At 41.7% G+C, this 23,083-nt stretch overlaps 2 protein-coding genes across 4 annotated transcripts in view; one reads left to right on the plus strand and one right to left on the minus strand.

Moving 5' to 3' along the window:
- rasgrf2b (Ras protein-specific guanine nucleotide-releasing factor 2b) overlaps positions 1–23,083 on the minus strand; it is a 160,659-nt gene that overhangs the window by 114,381 nt on the left and 23,195 nt on the right. For 2 of the 3 annotated variants that reach the window (XM_054731605.2, XM_054731606.2), the window contains exons 2-3: positions 12,301–12,407; positions 1,182–1,329 (exon numbers count right to left, since the gene is read on the minus strand). In XM_054731605.2, coding sequence (XP_054587580.2) covers positions 1,182–1,329; positions 12,301–12,407 — 255 coding nt within the window. Of the gene's footprint in view, positions 1–1,181; positions 1,330–12,300; positions 12,408–12,556; positions 12,669–23,083 lie in introns of those variants that run through there. The other variant, XM_054731607.2, reaches the window with a different exon arrangement.
- Positions 12,589–19,331, plus strand: LOC139063791 (uncharacterized). The gene is made up of 6 exons (XM_070546610.1): positions 12,589–12,618; positions 12,954–13,010; positions 13,344–13,374; positions 15,328–15,485; positions 16,251–16,343; positions 17,262–19,331. The coding sequence occupies exons 1-6, from the start codon at positions 12,589–12,591 to the stop codon at positions 17,538–17,540; spliced, it is 648 nt and encodes a 215-aa protein (XP_070402711.1). The 3' UTR covers positions 17,541–19,331.

Here is a 23,083-nt window from a genome sequence, read left to right on the forward strand (position 1 = left end):
AGAATAGAATAGAATAGAATAGAATAGAATAATCCCACAGTGGAGAAAGTAATTTGCTACAGCAACAAATACACCTGGAGAAAAGGAAGAAGAAAATTAATAAGATTACAGGTAAATAAGCAAAGGCAATACGCTATTATTGTAACCTTCAACACCTAAAAACAGCAAATAAAAGAAAACTTGGGTTTCCAGAAGTGTGCAGCATGAGGGACACAGACATGATGTACATCCAGTATTGCACAAGTATTAAACACACACTGAACATTGCATTGATGGTATTGTGTACCAGGATAATGCCAGCACCAGTTAAACTGAGGAGTTATACACTCTCACTGCAGAGGGGGATCAATGACCTACTACTACTACTACTACTACCACTACTACTACTACTACTACAACTACAACTACTACTACTACTACTACAACTACTACTACTACTACTACTACAACTACAACTACTACTACTACAACTACAACTACTACTACTACTACTACTACTACCACTACTACTACTACTACTACAACTACAACTACTACTACTACTACTACAACTACTACTACTACTACTACAACTACTACTACTACTACTACTACAACTACAACTACTACTACTACAACTACAACTACTACTACTACTACTACTACTACAACTACAACTACTACTACTACTACTACTACTACTACTACAACTACAACTACAACTACTACTACTACAACAACAACTACTACTACTACTACTACAACTACAACTACTACTACTACAACTACAACTACTACTACTACTACTACTACTACAACTACAACTACTACTACTACTACTACTACTACTACAACTACAACTACAACTACTACTACTACAACAACAACTACTACTACTACTACTACTACTACTACTACAACTACTACAACTACAACTACTACTACTACAACTACAACTACAACTACTACTACTGCTACTACTACTACTACTACTACTATTACTACTATACATCAAACTTATATAGCGCTTATGGCAGCAAAACATGCAAGGTAATTGTTGGGTGATGGAAAGCTTTAGAGATTTTTTTAATTCTGTGCCCAGTGTGTGTGTGTGTGTGTGTGTGTGTGTGTGTGTGTGTGTGTGTGTGTGTGTGTGTGTGTGTGTGTGTGTGTGTGTGTGTGTGTGTGTACGTTTGTTTTACCTCTGATTTAAGCCTCTCGATCTCAGTATCCTGGTCCTCCAGCTGAGTGCGTAGCTGATTGGCGGCCACCTTCTCTGTCTCCACAATTTGTACGAGGTGGATGTACTTCTGCATCAACACTTCTCGCTCAATAATCAGATCAGAATAGCTGAAAAATGCATGCAAACAGGAACAAACCCTTCATTTAGTGCTGAAATGAAACCTGAAACTGTCATTTATCAAGACAAATATTTTACTGGTTAATGTACAAAATAAAACATTTTTAATCAAGCCAACTTCGTTGTTTTGTAGAAAATGTGAATTAATCCTGAATTTGACGGCAACACAGCTTCTGTAACGGTTGCAAAGGCGTGTTCCTCGCTGCCCCATGAGCTCTGCGGGTCTTCTATAAAACGGTTATTTGTCATACATAAAAGCAACTCAGTGGGCCCTTCAGGTGGAAGATGAAACAGTGAAAATATTCATCTTTGGTGTGTTCTTGCTGTGTTGAAATTCTAATTCTATCTTTTAGTTCTTTTTAAAACGTCGGCGTCAGCCTGACGAAGTTTGCAGCCGCAAACGAAACGTTGCAGGTAAATAAAACCTTTCTGTGTTTTAAAAAGAACTAAAGGTGGAAGTGAAAATATTCAAGAGTAAATCGCCTCGGTCAGTGCGCCCCAGGGCAGCTGTGGCTACATCGTAGCTCATCACCATCAGCGTGTGAATGTGTGTGTGAATGGATGAATGATACACTGTAGTGTAAAGCGCTTTGGAGTCCTTACTCTGAGAGGCGCTATACAAGTGCGGGTCATTTATCAATTATCAAAAATAAACGTGGACGTTTTTTAAACTAGATTTTAAATACATAAAAAACTTGATTCGTAACGAAGAACGACTAGTTTGCAGTGCAGAAGGTGCAGCTTAAGAAGAAATCACTCAAAGTGTCTCATTTTGGTTTAAACTTTGCTCGTTTGAAGCAGATTTAAGGTCATGAGGAAGCTGATTTCATCTGTGTGCAGCTAATTGCGGATTCACTCTGTTTGGTTCTGACCCGGGGTTCTACCAGCTGACTGCTTCCTAAGGATCTCAGAAAGAGGAGATCCGACTTGTATTTTGGCCCTGTTAGTTAAAAAAAACACCTCAGTGCAAATATGGCTGCACAGAATGTGTGGAAACAGATAAACTGAGTTAGAGAAAACTTTATATTAAAAACCCAAAGAAGGACGTCTCGATTCGATGCACATAATTTCTGAGGCCTCAGGTGGCTCAGCATGAGAAACGGTCATGTCTCTGTGACATAACCACTTCAACCACAACATTGTCTCTCAGCACAAACGTCTGTCGCTGCATCCACAGCCTGAAACTGAATTATGCAAAAACTGGAAATGTCTCTAGGAGCCATCTCAGCTCAGGACAAAGGCTCAGAGGAGCTTTCAGTTTCAACTTACCTTTGAGGGGAAATAGACATTATGCTATTCGTGCTGAAGATTAAAGAAGAATCTGGTAGCAAAAGGTGAAACGCATCAGTGTTTGAGATGAACATCTTAGGTGTGTTCTTGCTGTGTCTTTGTAAATCCATGCTTTCGTTCTTTTTTAAACACAGAAACAGTATTATGGACATCAGAACACCCCACCATACACAAAATGTCAGTAATCAGAACATTATATCACCGAGCAAACATAATAACAGAAGAGAGAGACCGTAAGCAAGAGGACAAACACATACAACACGCTTTAAAGACCTGCAGATACCCGACATGGGCAATAAACAAAGGAAAACAACAAACAAAAACAGAAAGCAAAGAACAACCCAAAAAAAGAACCAGAAACCCAGAAAGACAAGAACCAAAACCAGTGATAACCCTACCATACATCAGAGGCATAACGGAAAAAATAAGAGCAACAATGAAAAAACACAACATAAACACACCAACAAAGCCATACACAACAGTTAGAAACAGATTAGTACACCCAAAAGACAAAATATCAGCTGGACAAAAATGTGGAGTCATCTACGAAATCCCATGCAAAATATGCAATAAAACATACATAGGAGAAACCGGACGCCAACTCAATACACGGACAATAGAACACAGAAAGGAGTGCGAGAAAGAGGCAAATCGTAAACACACAAGAGCAGCAAAAGAAGAAGCAGAAAGCACAATAAAAAAGTCAGCCGTAACAGATCACTGCTTAAGAGAAAACCATATAATGGACTGGGACAGCACACGGATCATAACCACCGAACAACAAAAATACAAAAGATGGATCAAGGAAGCAATAGAGATAAGGAGACGTGGATGTGGGACCATGAACAGGGACGACGGAGTTTACACGCTGGACCACGCATGGGACTGCATCGTCGGAGAGGGGAGAGCGGGCAGTAGAGGGCGACAACGTCCTCTGCTGCCCGCAGATAAACAGAGAAGGAAGTGACGCGCCACCATCAGCGTCAGCCTGAAGAAGCCGGCAGCTGTCGGCGAAACCGTAGCTACAAACAGGTAAACAAAACTGTTTCTGTGTTTAAAAAAGAACGAAAGCATGGAGTGTTTGAGATGGTTTGGTGGTGCATCAGCACTCATAGCATGATGCAGAGAAGTCGGCGTCGGCGTCTTCCTCCGCTTATCCGGGTCACGGGGGCAGCATCCCAACTAGGGAGCTCCAGACCGTCCTCTCCCCGGCCACCTCCACCAGCTCCTCCGGCAGGACCCCAAGGCGTTCCCGGACCAGATTGGAGATGTAACCTCTCCAACGTGTCCTGGGTCGACCCGGGGGCCTCCTGCCGGCAGGACATGCCCGAAACACCTCCCCAGGGAGGCGTCCAGGAGGCATCCTGACCAGATGCCCAAACCACCTCAACTGACTCCTTTCGATCCGGAGGAGCAGCGGTTCTACTCCGAGTCCCTCCCGAATGTCCGAGCTCCTCACCCTATCTCTAAAGCTGAGCCCGGCCACCCTACGGAGGAAACTCATTTCGGCCGCTTGTATCCGCAATCTCGTTCTTTCGGTCATTACCCAAAGCTCATGACCATAGGTGAGGATTGGGACGTAGATCGACCGGTAAATCGAGAGCCTGGCTTTCTGGCTCAGCTCCCTCTTCACCACGACAGATCGGCTCAGCGTCCGCATCACTGCAGACGCCGAACCGATCCGCCTGTCGATCTCCCGATCCCTCCTACCCTCACTCGTGAACAAGACCCCGATATACTTAAACTCCTCCACTCAGGGACGAAATTTTGATTTCAGAAGTGGGGGGGACACAGCAGGCTTGTGCGGATTTGGGGTGGGGGGTGTTATGTAAAGACCCCTTGACACGTCACGTGCCCCCATCTCAATAATTTTTCCATCCTTATTGAAGTGCAGTTTTGGCTGTTGACAATGGATAGGCCATTGTATTTATTGTTTTGGGTCTTTTTTATTGTTTTTGGTGCAACATTTTCTAACAGGGAGTGAGATTCCTTTTTTATTTAATTTTTGTTTGTTATTTTTATTCATTTAGAAGTTCTGGTTCTGGACATTTCAATGTTAAATGAAGGTTTATTTGTTGCATTTTAAAGGGTGTACTTGCATTATTATGATATATTAACATTATATTAGTGGTTATTTTGGTCTAGATAATGTTGACAATGATATCGTTTATCATCAACAATTTGTTGGACAAAATATCGTCCAGCAAAATGTGTTACTTTCCCAGGCCTAGTCAAAAGTATAAAAATTATTTATACATAAACGGTCCTCCTGAGATCTGGCCGTTTGTTCATTTGCTGTGTTAGAGGACATGCTGAACTAATGTTTTACACATGATCATCACCCTAACATTTGAGTGTATAAAAACATATTAAATATGTTTTTCCCTTATAAGTGTTTAAACAGTTGTTGCATTTCAACACACAAAAAATAAATGGAAAAAATAAGATAAATCTAATAAAGTGTACATCTTTGACATTAAGCTTAAAAAAATCTGTTGACGATGATGATACTGTTCATTTTTCAGAGCTTTTTAATGTGAACATATACATTGCAATAGATAAGTTTACAATAAAGTTAAATGATAAAAGTTTTGAAGTTACACTTCTACTACTACTAGTAATAATAATTATGATGATAATAGTAATAATAAAAAATAATTATTATAATAATATGAATAAATTGTGTCTGAGGAGTCAGTTATGTGGAGGAGATGAGTTTGTAAAAGTTAGTTTTGAGTATGTTTGTGAAGGAGGAGGTGAGTCTGAGCTTAATGCAGGTCTGTCACATGTTCCAACTTACGTTTTGACTTTGAAAGAAGTCTCTTATATCCACTTTTCATTTTCTTGACATGCTGCCTCCTGGCTGTGCCTAACTACCAAAGACTCACAAATGAACACTTATTCAAATGTTATGTAATGGAAGCTGAGCTGAGCTCTGATATTACACAGCGTCTAGTTGACGATGTGACTCAGTACCGGTGTTCCCTAGCGGCTCCAAACTAGCAAAACAACGTGAGCACGTTCTGACTGTTTACAACTTGAGTGACAGCAGCAACAGCCAATAATACGTTAGCAAGTATCAGCAGAGCCAATAGATTAGCTTTTGGGCGGGTCTAATAGGAAACCGGTTTCCGTGTCGGTCCTAGTGCTCAATCAAATCCATTTAATGGAGCGTAACATTGTTTTTGGACGGAAAAAAGTGCAGGGGACCAAAACTGCCTTTTGAAAAAGTGGGGGGGGGGGGGGGACATGTCCCACCCGTCCCCCCCCAAAATTACGTCCCAGCCTCCACTTGAGGTAGGACCTGTCTACCGACCCGGAGTTGGCAAGCCACCATTTTCCGGTGGAGAACCATGGTCTCAGATTTGGAGGTGCTGATCCTCATCCCAGCCGCTTCACACTCGGCCGTGAACCTACCCAGCAAGAGCTGAAGGTCAGAGCTGGATGAAGCTAGGAGGACCACATCATCCACAAAAAGCAGGGATGAGAGTCTCCTGCCACCAAACTCGACACACTCCACACCACGGCTGCGCCTAGAAATTCTGTCCATAAAGGTAATGAACAGAACCGGTGACAAAGGGCAGCCCTGGCGGAGTCCAACCCTCACCGGGAACAGGTCCGACTTAATACCAGCTATGTGGACCAAACTCACGCTCCTCTGGTAAAGGGACTGAATGGCCCTTAACAGAAAGCCACCCACCCCATACTCCTGGAGCGTCCCCCACAGGGTGCCCCTGGGGACTCGGTCATAAGCCTTCTCCAAATCCACAAAGCACACGTGGATTGGTTGGGCAAACGCCCATGCCCCCTCCATCACCCCTGCAAGGGTATAGAGCTGGTCCACAGTTCCACGGCCAGGACGAAAACCACATTGCTCCTCCTCAATCTGAGTTTCAACTATCGATCGGACCCTCCTCTCCAGTACCTTGGAGTAGACCTTTCCAGGGAGGCTGAGGAGTGTGATCCCCCTATAGTTGGAACACACCCTCAGGTCACCCTTCTTAAAGATGGGGACCACCACCCCGGTCTGCCACTCCACAGGAACTGCCCCCGATGACCACGCAATGTTGCAGAGACGTGTCAACCACGACAGCCCTACAACATCCATAGCCTTGAAATACCCAGGAGGAATCTCATCCGCCCCCGGGGCTCCGCCGCTGTGTAGTTGTTTGACTACCTCAGCAACTTCTGCCCCGAGATCGGACAGTCCATCCCCAGGTCTCCCGGCAGATGTGTCACTCAGCGTGATGTTGAGGGTCTGCCCTCATGAGGAAATTACTATGCAGTAATTTCTCCAAAAGACTGTGCCAAAAACGGAGTGTGAATAAAAGGCATATTAAAAATCAGCGCCAGCAGCAACTTCATTTCCCATGAGCCTTTGCACCCGGAAGCAGTGTGATGACGTCACCACGTCGAACCCCGGACCCAGAGTCCAGCCCGCCGGACCGCTGAGTCTATCAAAGGGAGACAGAATGAAACGTATCTGTCTTTTGTTCAGTTCAACTGGCGTGAAGACGCACTCGTTTGCTACGGCTCCGGACAGCGTGTGCACGAGGCCTGGCTGCTGAAGTGGACGGAACACCGAGCCGCTGAAAAGCAACGGAACCGCCATCTGGTTCGTTTGAACTCAGAGGGATGCTTCGGATTCGATGAGTCAAGAGTTTTTTTTTCTCTCCCTTCTCTTTGTCTTCCTTCCATTTCTCACAGCCAAACAAGCAATCAAACCACGCGATTGCTTCAAATTAACAGACGGCTTTTCTCCTCTGTACCAAAAACGCCATCGGATCATCTTAAGAGTAAGCTGTTTTGTTTTGTCATTGTTTAATATCTTAAGTAGTTTTTATGCTGTGGCCAGGCTGACAAACTATTAGATATTTCATTTATGATTGATCTTTTGTTTTGTTTATTGATCTTTGTGAAGCGGGTTTGAAGTTTGGTTTAAGTTATTGTGCATGAAAGTTAAGCCACTGACTGAAAGTTTGAGAAAACGTACACACCTCCCACACACAATGTTTTTCAGTGTGGTGGTGAGAGGAGAAAGTTACCTCCCACACACATACTTGTTTTAGTGTTGGTAGGGGACAAGACTAAAACACACACTTATTGGGTCAGATTGTTTTACATTATCATTTCATTGTTTCATTGTTTGTGTTTGTTTGATAAAATATATTGGTTAATATTGATTGGCTAAATGCTTCAGAAGGAGCTGAAGTGATTATATTAGTTTCTAAATGTATTGCCAATTAAGATTTTGTCTCAGGTGATTTGTTTGTGTTCATATAAAAATTAACTGCAGCTCGTTAAAGATTCACGGAACGTTTAAACAAGATTGATAAGAGGTGTGGATTCATTGTTCCCCTGTTAAAGGGGCGGTGCCCCGTGGATATCCTAATATCCTAATTAATTAATAAATCGGTAAATATTTCCATATTTACGAATTTGTTGATGAATCTAAAAAGTAAGTAAAAGCTTACAAATTATTTGTTGATTAATAATCACAACAGTGGGGACAGTCAGATGGCAGATGCTATTTTGCACAATGTGATATAAAATAGAAGTAGAATGAGTTTGTAAAAGACAAAAGGGGAAAAAAGAAAGGAACGTGCTGCTGACCTAAATTACTTAATACGTTCACATAATAATTCATTTTAAAATACAAGAAGTTAAAAATCGATTTTCTTTGATTTCACCTTAAAAAAAAGTATTGTAATTGGAAAACTTTAGAATTTGGCATCAACATATTTACATGATGAAAGCCCTCAATAATAATTATCTGTCTGTCAGTATTTAAATATTGACAAAGTCATAAGTTACTGCACTTAACGTGGTAAATTGTCTTATATAGCACCTTCTGGAGTTCAACAACCCCCAAAGGCACTTTACAGCACACAGTCATTCACCCTGTAGCGGTGTGCACAAGGGGAGGGGCCACAGGGAGCCCGCCGGTGCGCGCCGGCTGATTATAAAGGACGTCGCCGCAGGTATGAGGGGACAGAGAGAGACTCTGAGTCTGAGCATGGCAGCTACGCCGACCTGTGAGTGAGGGGCAAATAACGCTGTGTTACCGAGCAAGAAGCAAAGGTGTGTGTCTGTGTGTGTGAACCCCATCAAATAGCAGGTTTACTGCTTCACACCCATTCATACACAGCTGGTACATTGCAGCCACAGCCGCTCTGGGGCGCCACCAGGGCTCTCCGACCACCTCCGGGGGGAAGGAGGGTCTTGCTCAAGGACACGACGGCAACAACTTATTGGGGCTAAAACCTGCAACCATCTGGTTACAGGACAGATAAACTCCTCTGCCGCCATCGAGAGTTAGTGCTAATTATTTAATCCAACCTTTAGGTCTGGAGATTTGACACATAAAGCGTCCCAAAAACCTAAATATAAATAAATAAATGTAGCTTATTGATCGTTACAAATGCAAATCTGATCTTTGATGTGCCATCAAACCCTAAAGACTGTTTTTTTAATATCTAAATTAAGGCTTTGCAGTGTGTTACGTATCAAAGGGGTCCATTTTCACTGTCCATTTGACACAGCATAACCTTTCATACAGGCCAGAAACTGCAAAGTCAAGGTTGCAGCAGCTGGAGGGTCCAGACGCACACATCAACCCTTCGCTCACTTATTGTTCCTCAATGCAGACAAACAATCTGTCCCAAGGTGTGCGTAAAAGCCAGACTGCTGAATTCCTCACTATCTACTGGAAGCTCCTACAGGATTTTTCAGTTATAAGTTAAATAATCATATGTGATGACTGGACAAGATGTTTGAATAAAAGGTTTGAACAACTTGTGCTTAAATCAATGAATTTGAAATGAATATTGATCTTAACGATCCATTTATTTCATAAACCAGTATGTGTTTACACTCATACACATTACAACAAGATATATGTTAAGGTTAATATTCACCTCACATAAGAGTTTTGAGCATTTTCATTTACAAAGTGTTAAAACCTTTTTGTATCGGAGGGAGGGCGTGGTTTTCTGAGGGAGGTTGGTAAAACTCCAAGCGTGTCACATTCGGAGTTGCCAAAACTTGACCAAAAGTCATAACATGGTGATTTAATAAAACAAGAATTATTTCCCGATTACTTCGGTTTCTAGCTGATTCTCGAACCGGCCAAGTCGGGAACAAGCATCGTTGGGACATCTCTTTTGACCTACAAAAAGCCTCTTTGCACGCTGACCCAGCCAGACGGCTCTCTTTTTAAGAGCTACACTTCCACCTTGGACGCAAACAAGCGTTCCAGCTACTGTTGCGACCCGGACGGCATCTCAAGACTGGACAGGTTATATCGGAGCTAATCTACGGGCTCCAGGTACCGTGAGGTCCACCCGACTTCTGACAGTCCGGATCTGCGCTAGGTGTCTCCACCAGGGTTTGAAGAGACAACAGATTATGTCTGATGCTGTTTTTATAACCTAACTCTAGTTTATGGCAGCCAACAAATTCTCTTACACCCAGATTTCACAATTTCTTTCAGATACAAAGAAGGTTCTGCTAAACATCTAGCTTACACCACACCACCTCACACATCACATTACATATCCACCACATCACATCTCATTATTCTTATCTTGTCATGTATAATCATTAGTTTAGGAAAAAGAATAAAATTCCTTTTACAGGGTATCTGCAGGTTTAAGGGACTTTTTAAGACCCTTTTTAAGGCCACTGACCAAATTTAAGCTATTTAAGCAGAGCAGCAGTAGCTCAACAGGTTAAGAGGGTAGTCCAGTAATCGGAAGGCTGCAGGTTCGATCCCGGCTCCGGACAAAAAATTCTGCTGTTGTGTCCTTGGGCAAGACACTTAACCCACGTTGCCTGCTGGTGGTGGTCGGAGGGACCGGTGGCGCCAGTGCTCGGCAGCCTCGCCTCTGTCGGTGCGCCCCAGGGCAGCTGTGGCTACATCGTAGCTCATCACCATCAGTGTGTGAATGTGTGTGTGAATGGATGAATGATACACTGTAGTGTAAAGCGCTTTGGAGTCCTTACTCTGAGAGGCGCTATGCAAGTGCGGGTCATTTATCATTTTTAAAATTTTAATTCAAGCTATAATTTCCAGCTATTGCCTGGAACCGGTGCCAACCACGCCGCGATCGTGGTATTAGCCATCCAGTTACCATTAAACTTGCACTTCCCCATGGCGCAAGCTCCCACTAGCTTAACCAGCTAACGTGCTCATCGAAAAATAGCCCCCTTTCACAACCAACTGAATGTGTACGGTTCCGCTTACGGCAACATCGTATACAAAAATTGCTCAACACTAACTAGAAATTCACGAACATTGTATAGAAATAAAGAATCTTTTTTATCGGGTCTTTGGTAATTTAAGACCTCTGGAAACTGTATTTAAGGATTATTTGTCATTTTTAAGGATTTTTAAGGCCTTAAATCTGGAAAAGCTAATTTAAGACTTTTTAAGGACTCGTAATACGAAGTGTGTTTATGGTCCTTGAACAAGTAAAGGTAACTATAATCTTCTGATTAAGCTTCAAAGATCCATCAGGTTGATATTTCATATTTATGTGGAATCATCACACCTTATTGGTCACAATTAGTTAGCAGTTGTCACGCTACAAAGTGTGAACGCTACAAGTGCAAGCAGGTTTTCTCTGTTCTGAGTTGTGCCCTAACTGTTGCAGCCGTTTTCAGAAACACACAATGTGCACCTGTCACGCTCACCTCAATTCTGTGATCCGGTCCAGTTTCTTTCACCTGAGACGCCTTGCAAAAATCAAGCCTATGCTGTCGAGAGCCCACCTGGAGCGGGTACTGCATGCCTTTGTAATTTCTCGGCTTGACTACTGCAACTCTCTATATGCAGGGTTGTGTCAGTCATCACTGCGTCGCCTACAGGTTGTGCAGAACAGCACAGCCAGGTTCTTGACTGGGACCAGGAAACGGGACCACATCAGTCCGGTTCTGGCCTCCCTCACTGGCTTCCGATTTGCTATCGCTCACAATTCAAAATCCTCGTCTTTGTTTATCATTTCTTCCAGGGTGGTGGTCCCCCCATCTGGCCACTCTCCTGAACAGACATTCCCCATCACGCGCTCTGCGCTCCTCTGACCAAGGCCTGCTCGCTGTCCCTCGTTCTAGGTGTCGTACTCGCCGGGACCGGGCTTTCTCAGTCCTAGCACCGTTACTCTGGAACCAGTTGCCACCCTCAGTTAGGCTGTCCCCATATCTGCCAGTCTTTAAGAGTGGCCTAAAAACACACCTCCTCCGCTTGGCGTTTCCAGAACATGTTTGATTTTGGCCCTCGTTTATGTTGAATTTATTTCACAGTTTTCATTGGTTCACTCAATCCAATTGTGTTTCACACATTTGTCCTGTACCAGAATGTTTCATCTATCTTGTAATTTGTGTTTTGTAATTTGTATTTTGTAATTTGAATTGCTTTTATTGTTGATTTATTCAATATATTTACCTACAACTGTACCATGTTCAGCGCTTTGGGCTTCTTGACAGGGTTGCGGAAGGCGCTTTATAAATAAAGCTTTGATTGATTGATTGATTGATTGAAATTAAATCAAAACACGCAACTCATTCAGGTGAGGTGTTTCTTCTTCATGCAACAAAACAGGGAAGCACATTTTTAAATGTGCCGCTGAACAGTTCCCCTCGGAAATTCCCACGATAGGCTGTGCTGTTCGTACCTCGCCTGCTGGATGGCCTCCACCCATTCGTCACACTCGCTCTCCTCATCTGTCCGCAGCTCCAGAGGTTTCTGTCCATCGTGACCAAACACAACCAGGAAGTAGTGCTGGAAAGACACAAAGACAAAAAAAAGTGGATTAAGCTTTTGATCCTTGAACCAAACGTAAATGAGAGGCTCATTTTTGTTCCTAGCCAGAGGATTTATGAAAAAGATTTTTTTTCTTAATGAAATCGTTTCAATAACAAGTCGCATACCTCACTAGGATTGGTGCGAAACAGAAAGAGACATGGGAGGAGGGAGGATCTGTGACTCAACCGTCAACTGCTGACTGAAATAAAACATCCAGTGTTGTCTGTGCGTCTCTTCACCCTAAAAAGTAATTAATGGGACCTTTAGTCATTGCTTAAATATATATGTTGTTGTGAAATGAAAAATCAAGTTCATAAACACTGTTAGACTTCTTAATTAGAAATTGTATTATATTGAGTTCAGGTAACACACAAATTTAGCCTTTTTACTCAATATATAATTATGATTAGTCTGAATTTAAAATGATCAGTTAATCAAAACACAATATAATTTTAAGTTGTGTCGATGTAAAATAAAACTTGATGACGTGTAAACCTCCCACAGTTCCTCACTTTTTCTCAGGCGGACATTTTCAACAGCACATGTTCAGGATATGAAGCACTGTGTTGGTGGAGAACGGTAAGTACATTTAAGCGGAATTACACATATTTTACAGTCACCCTGGATTTTGTTAGTGATATAGCCTAATTTAAAACAAGGACGTAACATTATCTCTCCCGGTAGCAAGCGAGACGCTCCAGTTAGCTTTCACCCACATCTGTGTGCATAGCAGTTCGGCTGTAACATACACGGAGACGCAAATTCTGCGATAGTAGAAATTGTTGGGCTCTTTTTGAAACATCTAATACTAACGTTACTCTGATATAGACCATTGTAATTGTCTAATGTTTAAAAGATCACAGATATTGTTAGCCACGGCACTAACTGCTATGCTAACGCTGGGTTCTGTAGGATGTGAGCTATAATGTTGATGCTAGCCAAGGTAAGTAGCTATCACTGATGTGTTTGTTGTTAGTTAAGCAGCGATTGAAACGTTTTATTATCTAAATGTGGAATTATTTTTTGTAAAGAGAAGCATTTTATGTTAATAACCATTAAGAAATGCTAAAGCTAGATGCCGCTTTTCGCTTCTACATTTACGTCAACAGCGCCACCATCTTGTTAATGTTAAGGGCGGGAGTTCAACCCAGTACCGAGCCATGAAAGATGCCAGACTTAAGTGGACATTGCCGCACAATGGTAGGGTAATTATTATTATTATGGTAGGGTAAGGGTGATTTTTGGTGACTTTCGGTGTTTTGAAGAGAAATACGGAGAGGCGACACGGATTGTTTGTGCCATTGATATGTCTCAATAAAGTTTGAAGAAAAAAATTGAGCTGCGTGGTAGCGGACCACCATTTTGGATGGGTCTCCATTCGCCCCTAGTGCAGGTTTTTTCTACGAAGGAATGTGTTCCTCCAGTTAAAACACGTTGTCGTTCTTTTTAACAAAATGAGATATAAGGAGTGGCATGACAGGGCTACCAGAGTCAAATTTTGATGGTAAATAATGAAACTGTTAAAACATTTTTCCAAACACAGAAAGGCAAAAAAAAGTCAACAACCCCACTGTTTTTAGCAATATGCCAGTTTTTGCAACAGTTGGCTGCATAAAAAGGACCATGGATTCTGACTCAGCATTGACTCCAATTGGGTTTTGGAGAATGATAAACCCAACCAATATGGCAGTGACGCTGCAACATAGAGAGCATATATTCATAGAGACAACAGTTGTTGTTGGAGAGCTACATGCTTTGCTATCATATTGGATGGGTCCAGCACTCTTCCAACAACCAGCGTACTGTTGAAAACAGATCATGTGGGAGTATTGACTTTTCTAGCTTGTGTATGAAAAAGTTTTTCCGTATTTACTGTCAGAAAATGGCTGAATCTTACGTTTGATTTTATTTAAAAAAAACATGATAAAGGCTTTTAGTTTAGTGAACACATTCCTGGTAGAAATAAATGCACTGGGGGAAAATGGAGACCCATCCAATATAGCGGTCTGCGGGTACACCAGCTCCAACAGACAGGCCCAGTCCAAGGTCACCTCTACGTGTATTTGATGTCTATGGAAAGCTACATGTTGCATCTATGCATATATGATTTCTATGGCTGTTGGGCTTTCCAGCGCTCAACAAATTCAGGTATTCTGTTTTGAATGACTGGTCCCAGCTCACACTGTCCCCGAAAAGGTCCCCAACTTTATAATTTTATGAATCAGAAATGTTACTAGCATCGCACGCACGCGCACACACACACACACACACACACACACACACACACACACACACACACACACACACACACACACACACACACACACACACACACACACACACCACCTGGTTGTAAAAGTTCATTGAAATGCTGTAAAAGCAAAATATAGTAAAAGACTAATGTTAAATGTATCTAACAGAGTTATATATTACTATTTAAAAATGGTGCAAAAGATACTAATTGGAAAAGTTGTTTCAAAAGTGTAAACAAATGCCTCATAACAGTAAGTTAAATATCATAAAAACACATATTGGCTACTGATGGGCCACCAGGCTTTTCAAGTTTAAAATCATTTAACTTCATTTATTTTCCTACTCAGGTCTTCAGTGACTTTGAAAGGACAAAACACTGGTATCCTGGTGTCGTAGACCAAGAGTTCAAGTTGAGATAGGTCAGCCTCTCAGGACAAGCTAGACATCCCGTCCTCTGTCCCCTGAGGTGAGAAGCTCTCCGAGTCCATCAACAATTATTGACAAAGACGCAGGTGAAACTTATTCACTGTATTGAAGACTCACAAGTGAAATTGACAATACCAGCTTGTGTGTTTTTGTGCAGGTGTGACTTTCTGGTGTTCTACAGTGTCCTGGTGTTGTGGATCTAGGGGTTCCAGTTAAGACGTGGTCAGCCTTCTAAAGAACGTGGGAATCTCACCTAAATATTCAGTTACTTTGCTGTGTGTCTCGCAAGGACAAAAACTCAAACCTTCATCTTCTCCTGGTATCCTGGTGTCACGTGCCAAGGGGTTCAAGTTAAAACGTCATCAGCCTTCTGAAGTAAGCGTGAACAAACATGGAGTAAGACAGAAACATCAAGTATGGATTGGCCTTGCAAAATCTGTAAATTTGCGACCTCCACTAAAGACGAGTAGTTGAAACATTATAGGTTACGTCATATCCCTGGTGTGCAGCCTCTGCCATGCCCTTACCTAGATTGTTTTTGTTCATTTAAATCATGGGGTAGCCTAAAATCACACATATCAAGGAAACACTCTACTCACTCAACAACAGTGAAAACAAGCGGCCGAAATGAGTTTCCTCCGTAGGGTGGCCGGGCTCAGCCTTAGAGATAGGGTGAGGAGCTCGGACATTCAGGAGGGACTCGGAGTAGAACCGCTGCTCCTCCGGATGGAAAGGAGTCAGTTGAGGTTGTTTGGGCATCTGGCCTGGATGCCTCCTGGACGCCTTCCCGGGGAGGTGTTTCGGGCATGTCCTGCCGGCAGGAGGCCCCCGGGTCGACCCAGGACACGTTGGAGAGGTTACATCTCCAATCTGGTCCGGGAACGCCTTGGGGTCCTGCTGGAGGAGCTGGTGGAGGTGGCCGGGGAGAGGACGGTCTGGAGCTCCCTAGTTGGGATGCTGCCCCCGCGACCCGGACCCGGATAAGCGGAGGAAGACGGCGACTTAATGCTATATCGTTATGTATATAATTTTTAGCATAGAAAATCAGCCGCATCAGGATATGAAATTGTTGCCATATTGCCCAGCCCTACCTGCATCTGATTTTTTTTAACGCGTTATCTATTTTTTTCTATCAATCAGGACAACACAGTTGAAAAGCGCAGAGAGATTACCATTCGCTGCCTCATAGTCTATATTGGAGAGAAGGAGGAGGATCTTTTCAAACAATACAGCGTAAGTACTTGACTACTTTTTCAATTTTTTGTTTTGTTTGAAATATGTGTCTGTAGGTTCTGTGTGTTTTTGTTCATTGGATTTTCTGTTCAAGTTTGAGTAATGAAGGGATGTTCCACCCCTAAGTGAAAATTTGTCTATTGCCATAATCCCCAGAGTTTGATAAGTGAGAAAAACACCTTTTGTTACCAGCACAGTAATTTTCTTGATCTGGCAGTAATATGTCTGCTTTAACTGAGCATAAACAATGGAAGTGAATAGCAGGTAGTAGAATTTTGTGTGTAAAAGTGATTAAAATGACACAATAATGATACCAACTGGAAAAGTTCCTGAAGAAACTTTGAGAGGGCGTGCTACCGGCAGTACTTCCATGTTGGCATAAAGTAGAAAACATTAGCTTAAAGCTAAAAGAGTTAGCATAAAGCTAAAAATATGATCTTAAAGCTATAAACATTAGCTTGAACCTAAAAAGTTAGCATAAAGCTAAAAGACATGTTACCCCCAGGAATAGTTTGTTTCATTATTGAGTCATTTTAATCACTTTTGCACACAATGCTAGTACCTGCTATTCACTTCTAACATTTATGTTATGCTCAAGCAAATGGACTGCTGTCAGATCAGTAGAATTACTGCGCTGGTTACAAAAGAATGTTTTCTCACTTTTCCAACTCTGGGGAATATGGCAATAGAAAAATTTTCAAACGTTATAGAGATTAAAAAAAATTGAAACTGCTTTGATTTTGCTTGTATGGGTTGCAGAATGACAAAGAAAAATCACTGAAAGATAAACACAAAAGACAACCTGTTTTAGCTTATTTTCATACCTGAAGTCGTAGTTCATTACTTGATTCACGTCATCCTGAAGAGCTTGAGCTACGTATTTTATACATCCTAACTTCTTTTAATTTCTCTTACAAGGATGTGGAGGAGCTCAACGCAGACCTTGCAATGCAAGTCATGAAGATTGCTATCATTGGTGATGGGCCTGAAACGATCATCGTTGAGGAATCCAAGATCCTGGAGGGGATTGATGCTGCCAGATCCTGTGTTTTGCTGATGGGAGTTATCTACACTCTGAACCTTACCTACCCAAAGCAGCTGAAATTTACCTTTGAGGTATTTCAAAAGCTATGCCTTGAGCTTGATGGACAAAAAGCCAGCTCTAAAGTAACGAATCTCAAGTTGGGTATTTTCTAGAGCAGACTTAATGAACTGTTCATGAGGGAGTTTCAAAGTAGACACAAAACCTTTTCTTATTTCTGCATTTGCAGCACTACTTCAGTCATTGGCTTTTACTAAATTTTAAAGCACTGTTCTTCATAAGCTTCTGAGTTAATTTTTTGTGTCTTAAATGCTGCTGTTTGCACATTTTTAAGGAATTTGAGCTGTGGTTAATTCCTCCCATTACCTCTTTGTTCTGAGGATAGTGGTGTGTTTTGAAGTTTATATATAATGCCCTCTTTAGCTGGCATTAATCTGGTAGTTGAAAAGTCAAATATAAATGAGAATGAATATGACTTTGCTAAAGTACTGACAAAGTTGAATGAGAGAAACTTTGCTCATTTTATGTTTAAATTAGTGAATTAAAATGTATTGAACTCTTTGATATTTTGTTTTGATTCACTGTCCCTTATTCAAGTCAAAAATTATGATTCATGTATTGGGTTTTATTACACTTTAATACACTGTTCCTCATAAGTTTCAGTGGGTGTTTTGTGTCTTAAGAAAATTAAGCCCTCAAATCTTGCACTTTACATGTTAAAGAATTGTGCTGTTATTGTTATTAAATGGGTCTAACTCATTTGAATAATTCTGTCTGAATTTCTATTATTTCTGAGCACCAGGTCTGAGTTCCTTAGCTGATGTCCAGATGCCAGGTTAGGACATCTCCCTCATGCCTCTACATAAGGGGTGTCAAATTCTGGTCCATGGGGGCCGGTGTCCTGCATCTTTTAGTGTTTTCCCTGTTCCAACACAGATAATTCACCTGTGCAGCAGATCATCAAACTCTGCAGAAACCTGTTAATGAACTGCTGACTGAAATCAGGTGTGTTGAAACCGGGAAACGCTAAAACGTGGGATTACGGCCCTTTGAGGACTGGAGTGACACCCCTACCCTGAATACTCCTAGCAACCATTCAGAAGGTATTTGGCATCTCCTTGCTGAGAGCTGATTTTACTCAGCCACCTTCAAACAAAAATACACACAACATCCTATTATTTTTCTGAAGGTCATGACACAAGAGCAGTCAAAGCACATGTTGAGGCTGAATTTCATTTGGTAAAAAGTCTGATCAACAACTTTCTTATGTCTTAGAACCTTGATTTCTTTGTGGGCAGGCACCACCTTGGATGAACCCTCCCACAAGGTAGTCATGGTTATAAGAGACGACCAAATCATCATGGTTCTATTTTGGAGCAAATTAGCCTCCTGAGAAACAGAAAAATGCCCTTATAGAATCTCCTGCAGGGATCATACATAATTGAGTTAATATTTGAAGTTTATTTTTTGTGACCAAAAAGCTACTACACTACTGTATAACTGAAATATTATATTGGACCAACTTAAATTCTTGCGTTCTTGTTGACAATTATTAAGTTCATGTAACTTAGGAATGTGTTTAAATGTGGCCAAAAAGTTACTTCAACATAAATGAATATTATGTTGGATCAACTTAAATTCTTGCGTAATTGTTGACAATTATTAAGTTCATGTAACTTAGGAATATGTTTTAATGTAGCCAAAAAGTTACGTCAACATACATCAATATTATGTTGTACCAACTTAAATTCTTGAGTTCTTGTTGACAATTATTAAGTTAATGTAATTTAGGAATGTGCTTTGTAGTCACGAAAAGGCTACTTCACCACACTCAAAAATATTGCGCTGATTTAATGTAATTCTGCCAGAAGTTGGTTTAACTTAAAAATTCTAGTGGAAAACGTTAACATATGTTTTTTTGTTGAACCAATGCTTTATTTTTTAGAGTGTTCTTCACCAGCCTATCATCATCACCGTCAGTTGGCCTGCTCTCTTCCCCCTCTATCACGCCTCTGTTTCTCCTAATATCCTCGTGAACGCTCGTGCAGATCTGTCTTGTGAAAAAGTACTCTCCCACACACATGCACCTGCAGAATCACGGCTTTGCAGTGGCGCTCACACACACACACACACACACACACACACACACACACTGAGCTACATGGGAAGTGATAGTGGGCTCTTATTCAAATGGTCATGTCCTGGAGCAACGGGTTTCCAAAAGAGCTGCTATTCTTAGTCAAGGAAGCCAGAGAAGATTAAACTCTGTGTGGACTTTCTGTCCTCCTCTTCTCCTCACTCCATCCAGCCAAATACCCCCCCCCCCCCCTCTCTCTCTGCATTTCACCTATCTTCCCACTCCACCTCCTCTGCCCTGCTCAACAAGCGCCCTCTCTTCTCTTTTTGTCAGAACCCACTCCTCCTCCTCCTCCACCATCTCCACATCCCTTCATCCTTTCATCTCTTTGTGTCCCCCTCAGTGAGGATTCAGTGAACCAAATGGAGTCCAGAGGAGAGATGTTTGCCCTGTAGCTTGATGGATGGGCTTTAGCCCCTGCAGAGGGGATGGGGCTGAGAGATGAGGACAGATTATTAGAGCTCACAGACCCTCCTGCATCTCTGTATCCCTGCTTATTATGTATCTGTCATTTGATTTGACTGCCTGCCTGTATTTTACATCATCAGCAGTATAATCTGAGATGCATCAGTCTTTGACAGGGCGAGGAACAGAAATAGGAGAGAAGAGGGAGCTGTTACATAATAATTCTTAACCAACTACATATTTATAAATTGTGTTACCGGTTAACAAGATAGCATTTCCATGGCAACGCAACATTTGACGCTTCGGCTGCATTTTACACGCTCATTCTCTGCTTTTTGATGCTTCTTCCTTTCATTTAATGCTTCTATGGATCCGTTCTGCAGTTCCAGACGTGAACATGAAAAACATCCTCAAATAGTGAAACACATTTGCTAATGCAGACGAAAGAGGTCTAGATCTGAGCTCATGCATGCGGAAGATAAAAGGTTTGCATAAAGCAGGTTGTGTGGGTGAAGGCAAAGCCTTAAATCATTCCAAAAAAGTTTGCAAAAACATTATTTATGAGCACATATCTAAAAAAAATATGTTTCAACTGCATTTATCCGTGCACACAATGACTAGAATTGTTTTTCTGAGTCAGAGGACTCCAAAGTGCTTTACACTACAGTCAGTCATTCAACCACTCACACACTAGTGAGCTACGCTGTAGCCACAACTGCCCTGGGGCACACTGACAGAAGCAAGGCTGCTGTACACGGGCACCACCGGTCCCTCAGACCACCATCAGCAGGTAAGAGTGAAATGTCTTGCTCAAGAACATAATGACTGACGTGGATGAAGCCTGGGTTTGAACCGGCAGCCCACTGGTTACAGGGTGAACTCCGAACCCCTTAGACTGAGTCCCTCGATCTATATTCTATCATCTGTTGTTTGAATCTATTCTTGCACAATTGTCATTTATAAATACCACACACACTATGGAATGTTATTAATACCGAGATATGACTTCTATCACACACAATATAGTTCATAGTAATAGACAATATAACATGGCACAGCCTTCATTTTTGCATTTGGTGAAGATAATTGGAACATTTACCTTAAATGTTCCAATTACGAAAAATTATATTTACATATATATATATATATATATATATATATATATATATTTGTATTTGTGTAGTTGTTGCAACCATAGGCTGCACAAAAAAACAGGTTCACTCTGGGTTGACTCCCGCTGGGTTTGGAGAGTGAGCAAACCCACCCAATATGGCGGCTACGCTGTTACGTTCTCCAGCACCCGATGGGGCGACTACATCAGAGCAATTCAGGGAGACACAGACCGAATCCGGTGATCTCCTTAACTGTGAACGTTTGAAATTTAGTAACTGATCTAGATTGTAGATCTTTAGGCCCTGTCCACACGTAGCCGGGGATCTGCCAAAACGTAGATATTTTTCTACGTTTTGGCCTGTCATCCACACGAAAACGGATCTTTTAAAAAACTCCGGCCAAAGTGAAGATCTGCGTTTTCTCCGTTTGGGTGTCTGCGTGTGGACGGACAAAACCGGAGTTTTAAGGTCCGCAACGTCACTTTCCGCGACAAAAAACTGCTGACATCACGTGTGCGACCTGTGTTTACACTAGCCGGCATCATGGACGCCCTCCGAGCTGCGCTCTGTCACTACCCGATCCATCAATTGTCCAAGCGCTTTTTGCTTGTTTGTTTTTGCAAGCGGAATTACTGCTCCATGCGTAAGACCACAGACGAAGGACGAGGTTAAGAACGGGGGAAGTACTGCCGCCTACAGGTCTGGCATGTCCTTAACAACGTATTTATCCGGGTACGTGTGGACAGAGTTTTTTTTAAACGAGGTGGTGTGGATGCAAGTTTTTGGAGGGGCGGATATTCGTTTTTTAAAAAAAACCGGCTACGTGTGGACTAGGCCTCAGTTTGTCATTTGTAGTTTAGTTTGTTTATAGTTATTGAGCTGTGGGCCATTATTATTATTTTTTTTTTTTTGCTTTAATTAACAGTTTTCATATTTAAATTTAGGTTAGTGTTTTTACACTCCCTCGTTTAACAAGAGGGAGTAGTTTTAACATTTTGTATAAACTTGTATATATAAACCTTTTGTAAAATAAAACATTCATACCATCACTAGACACCTCATTAGTTTACTCACACTGCTTCTTTTTCACTGTAGATAAACCCACCTTTTATTTTCTCATTTCACTCTGTTGTACTTACACACACCGACTGCCAGTGGGGTTGTAAAACAACTTTAAAATTTGTAAAATCTTTGTCAGTCAGAAGATGTTTTGCAATGACCAAGATCAGGAATGGCATCATTTAATGTTTGTTTCGAGTCAGTGGATTACAAGCAGCAAATTCTAACATTTTCCTGTTGGATTATGTACAAAGTAGTAGTTTCTGAGCCACACTAGTCCAGACTAGGCCACTGGAAGCCTTTGTAGTGCCCAGCTTCATCTGGGAAGGCTGCTCTGATGGCATTCGCCACACAAGATGGCAGAGGTCTGTGGATGTGTTGCCCAATGATGCCACGTGTCCATCGGATCATCTGTCTATAAGCAGCATAACGATACTGTCTGCAAAATGAAGAAGTGGAACTGTCAGCAATGTTACAGATTTGTCTTTCATTGTTAGTAGGAAATTTTAATGACTATTTTCTGTTGCATTTTGTCCAATATTGATGATGACAGTGATGCACTGTTGCTAAATTTCATACTTATGACATTAGTGGATAAATTTGACAGATCAGTTGCTGCTGTGGCCCCCAGACTCTGGACCTCTCTCCCCCTGAGCCTGAGATCAGTGGACTCAGTGGTCTCCTTTAAAAAGCAGCTGAAGACTCACTTGTTCAAGCTGGCTTTTGTATGACCTTCTTCACCTCTCTCTCCTTGTTCTGCTCTCCCCACCTATTCCACCTTCCTCAGGATCCACTGATTTCCCTCTTTCCTGTTCACTCTCTCTCTTTCTTTACATTTTTAATCACAATTGTCTATTTTTTGCTCATTTTAAATATATTTGTAATCATTTTCTAAATAATTTTTTATATTTTACAATCTTTGTTTTTGTAAAGCGCCTCGTGAATTTTATCTTGAGAGGCGCTATAGAAAAGATTTCTTCTTCTT

This window comes from Nothobranchius furzeri, chromosome 17 (assembly GCF_043380555.1).
Source record: "Nothobranchius furzeri strain GRZ-AD chromosome 17, NfurGRZ-RIMD1, whole genome shotgun sequence".
Classification (NCBI taxonomy): Eukaryota; Metazoa; Chordata; class Actinopteri; order Cyprinodontiformes; family Nothobranchiidae; genus Nothobranchius; species Nothobranchius furzeri.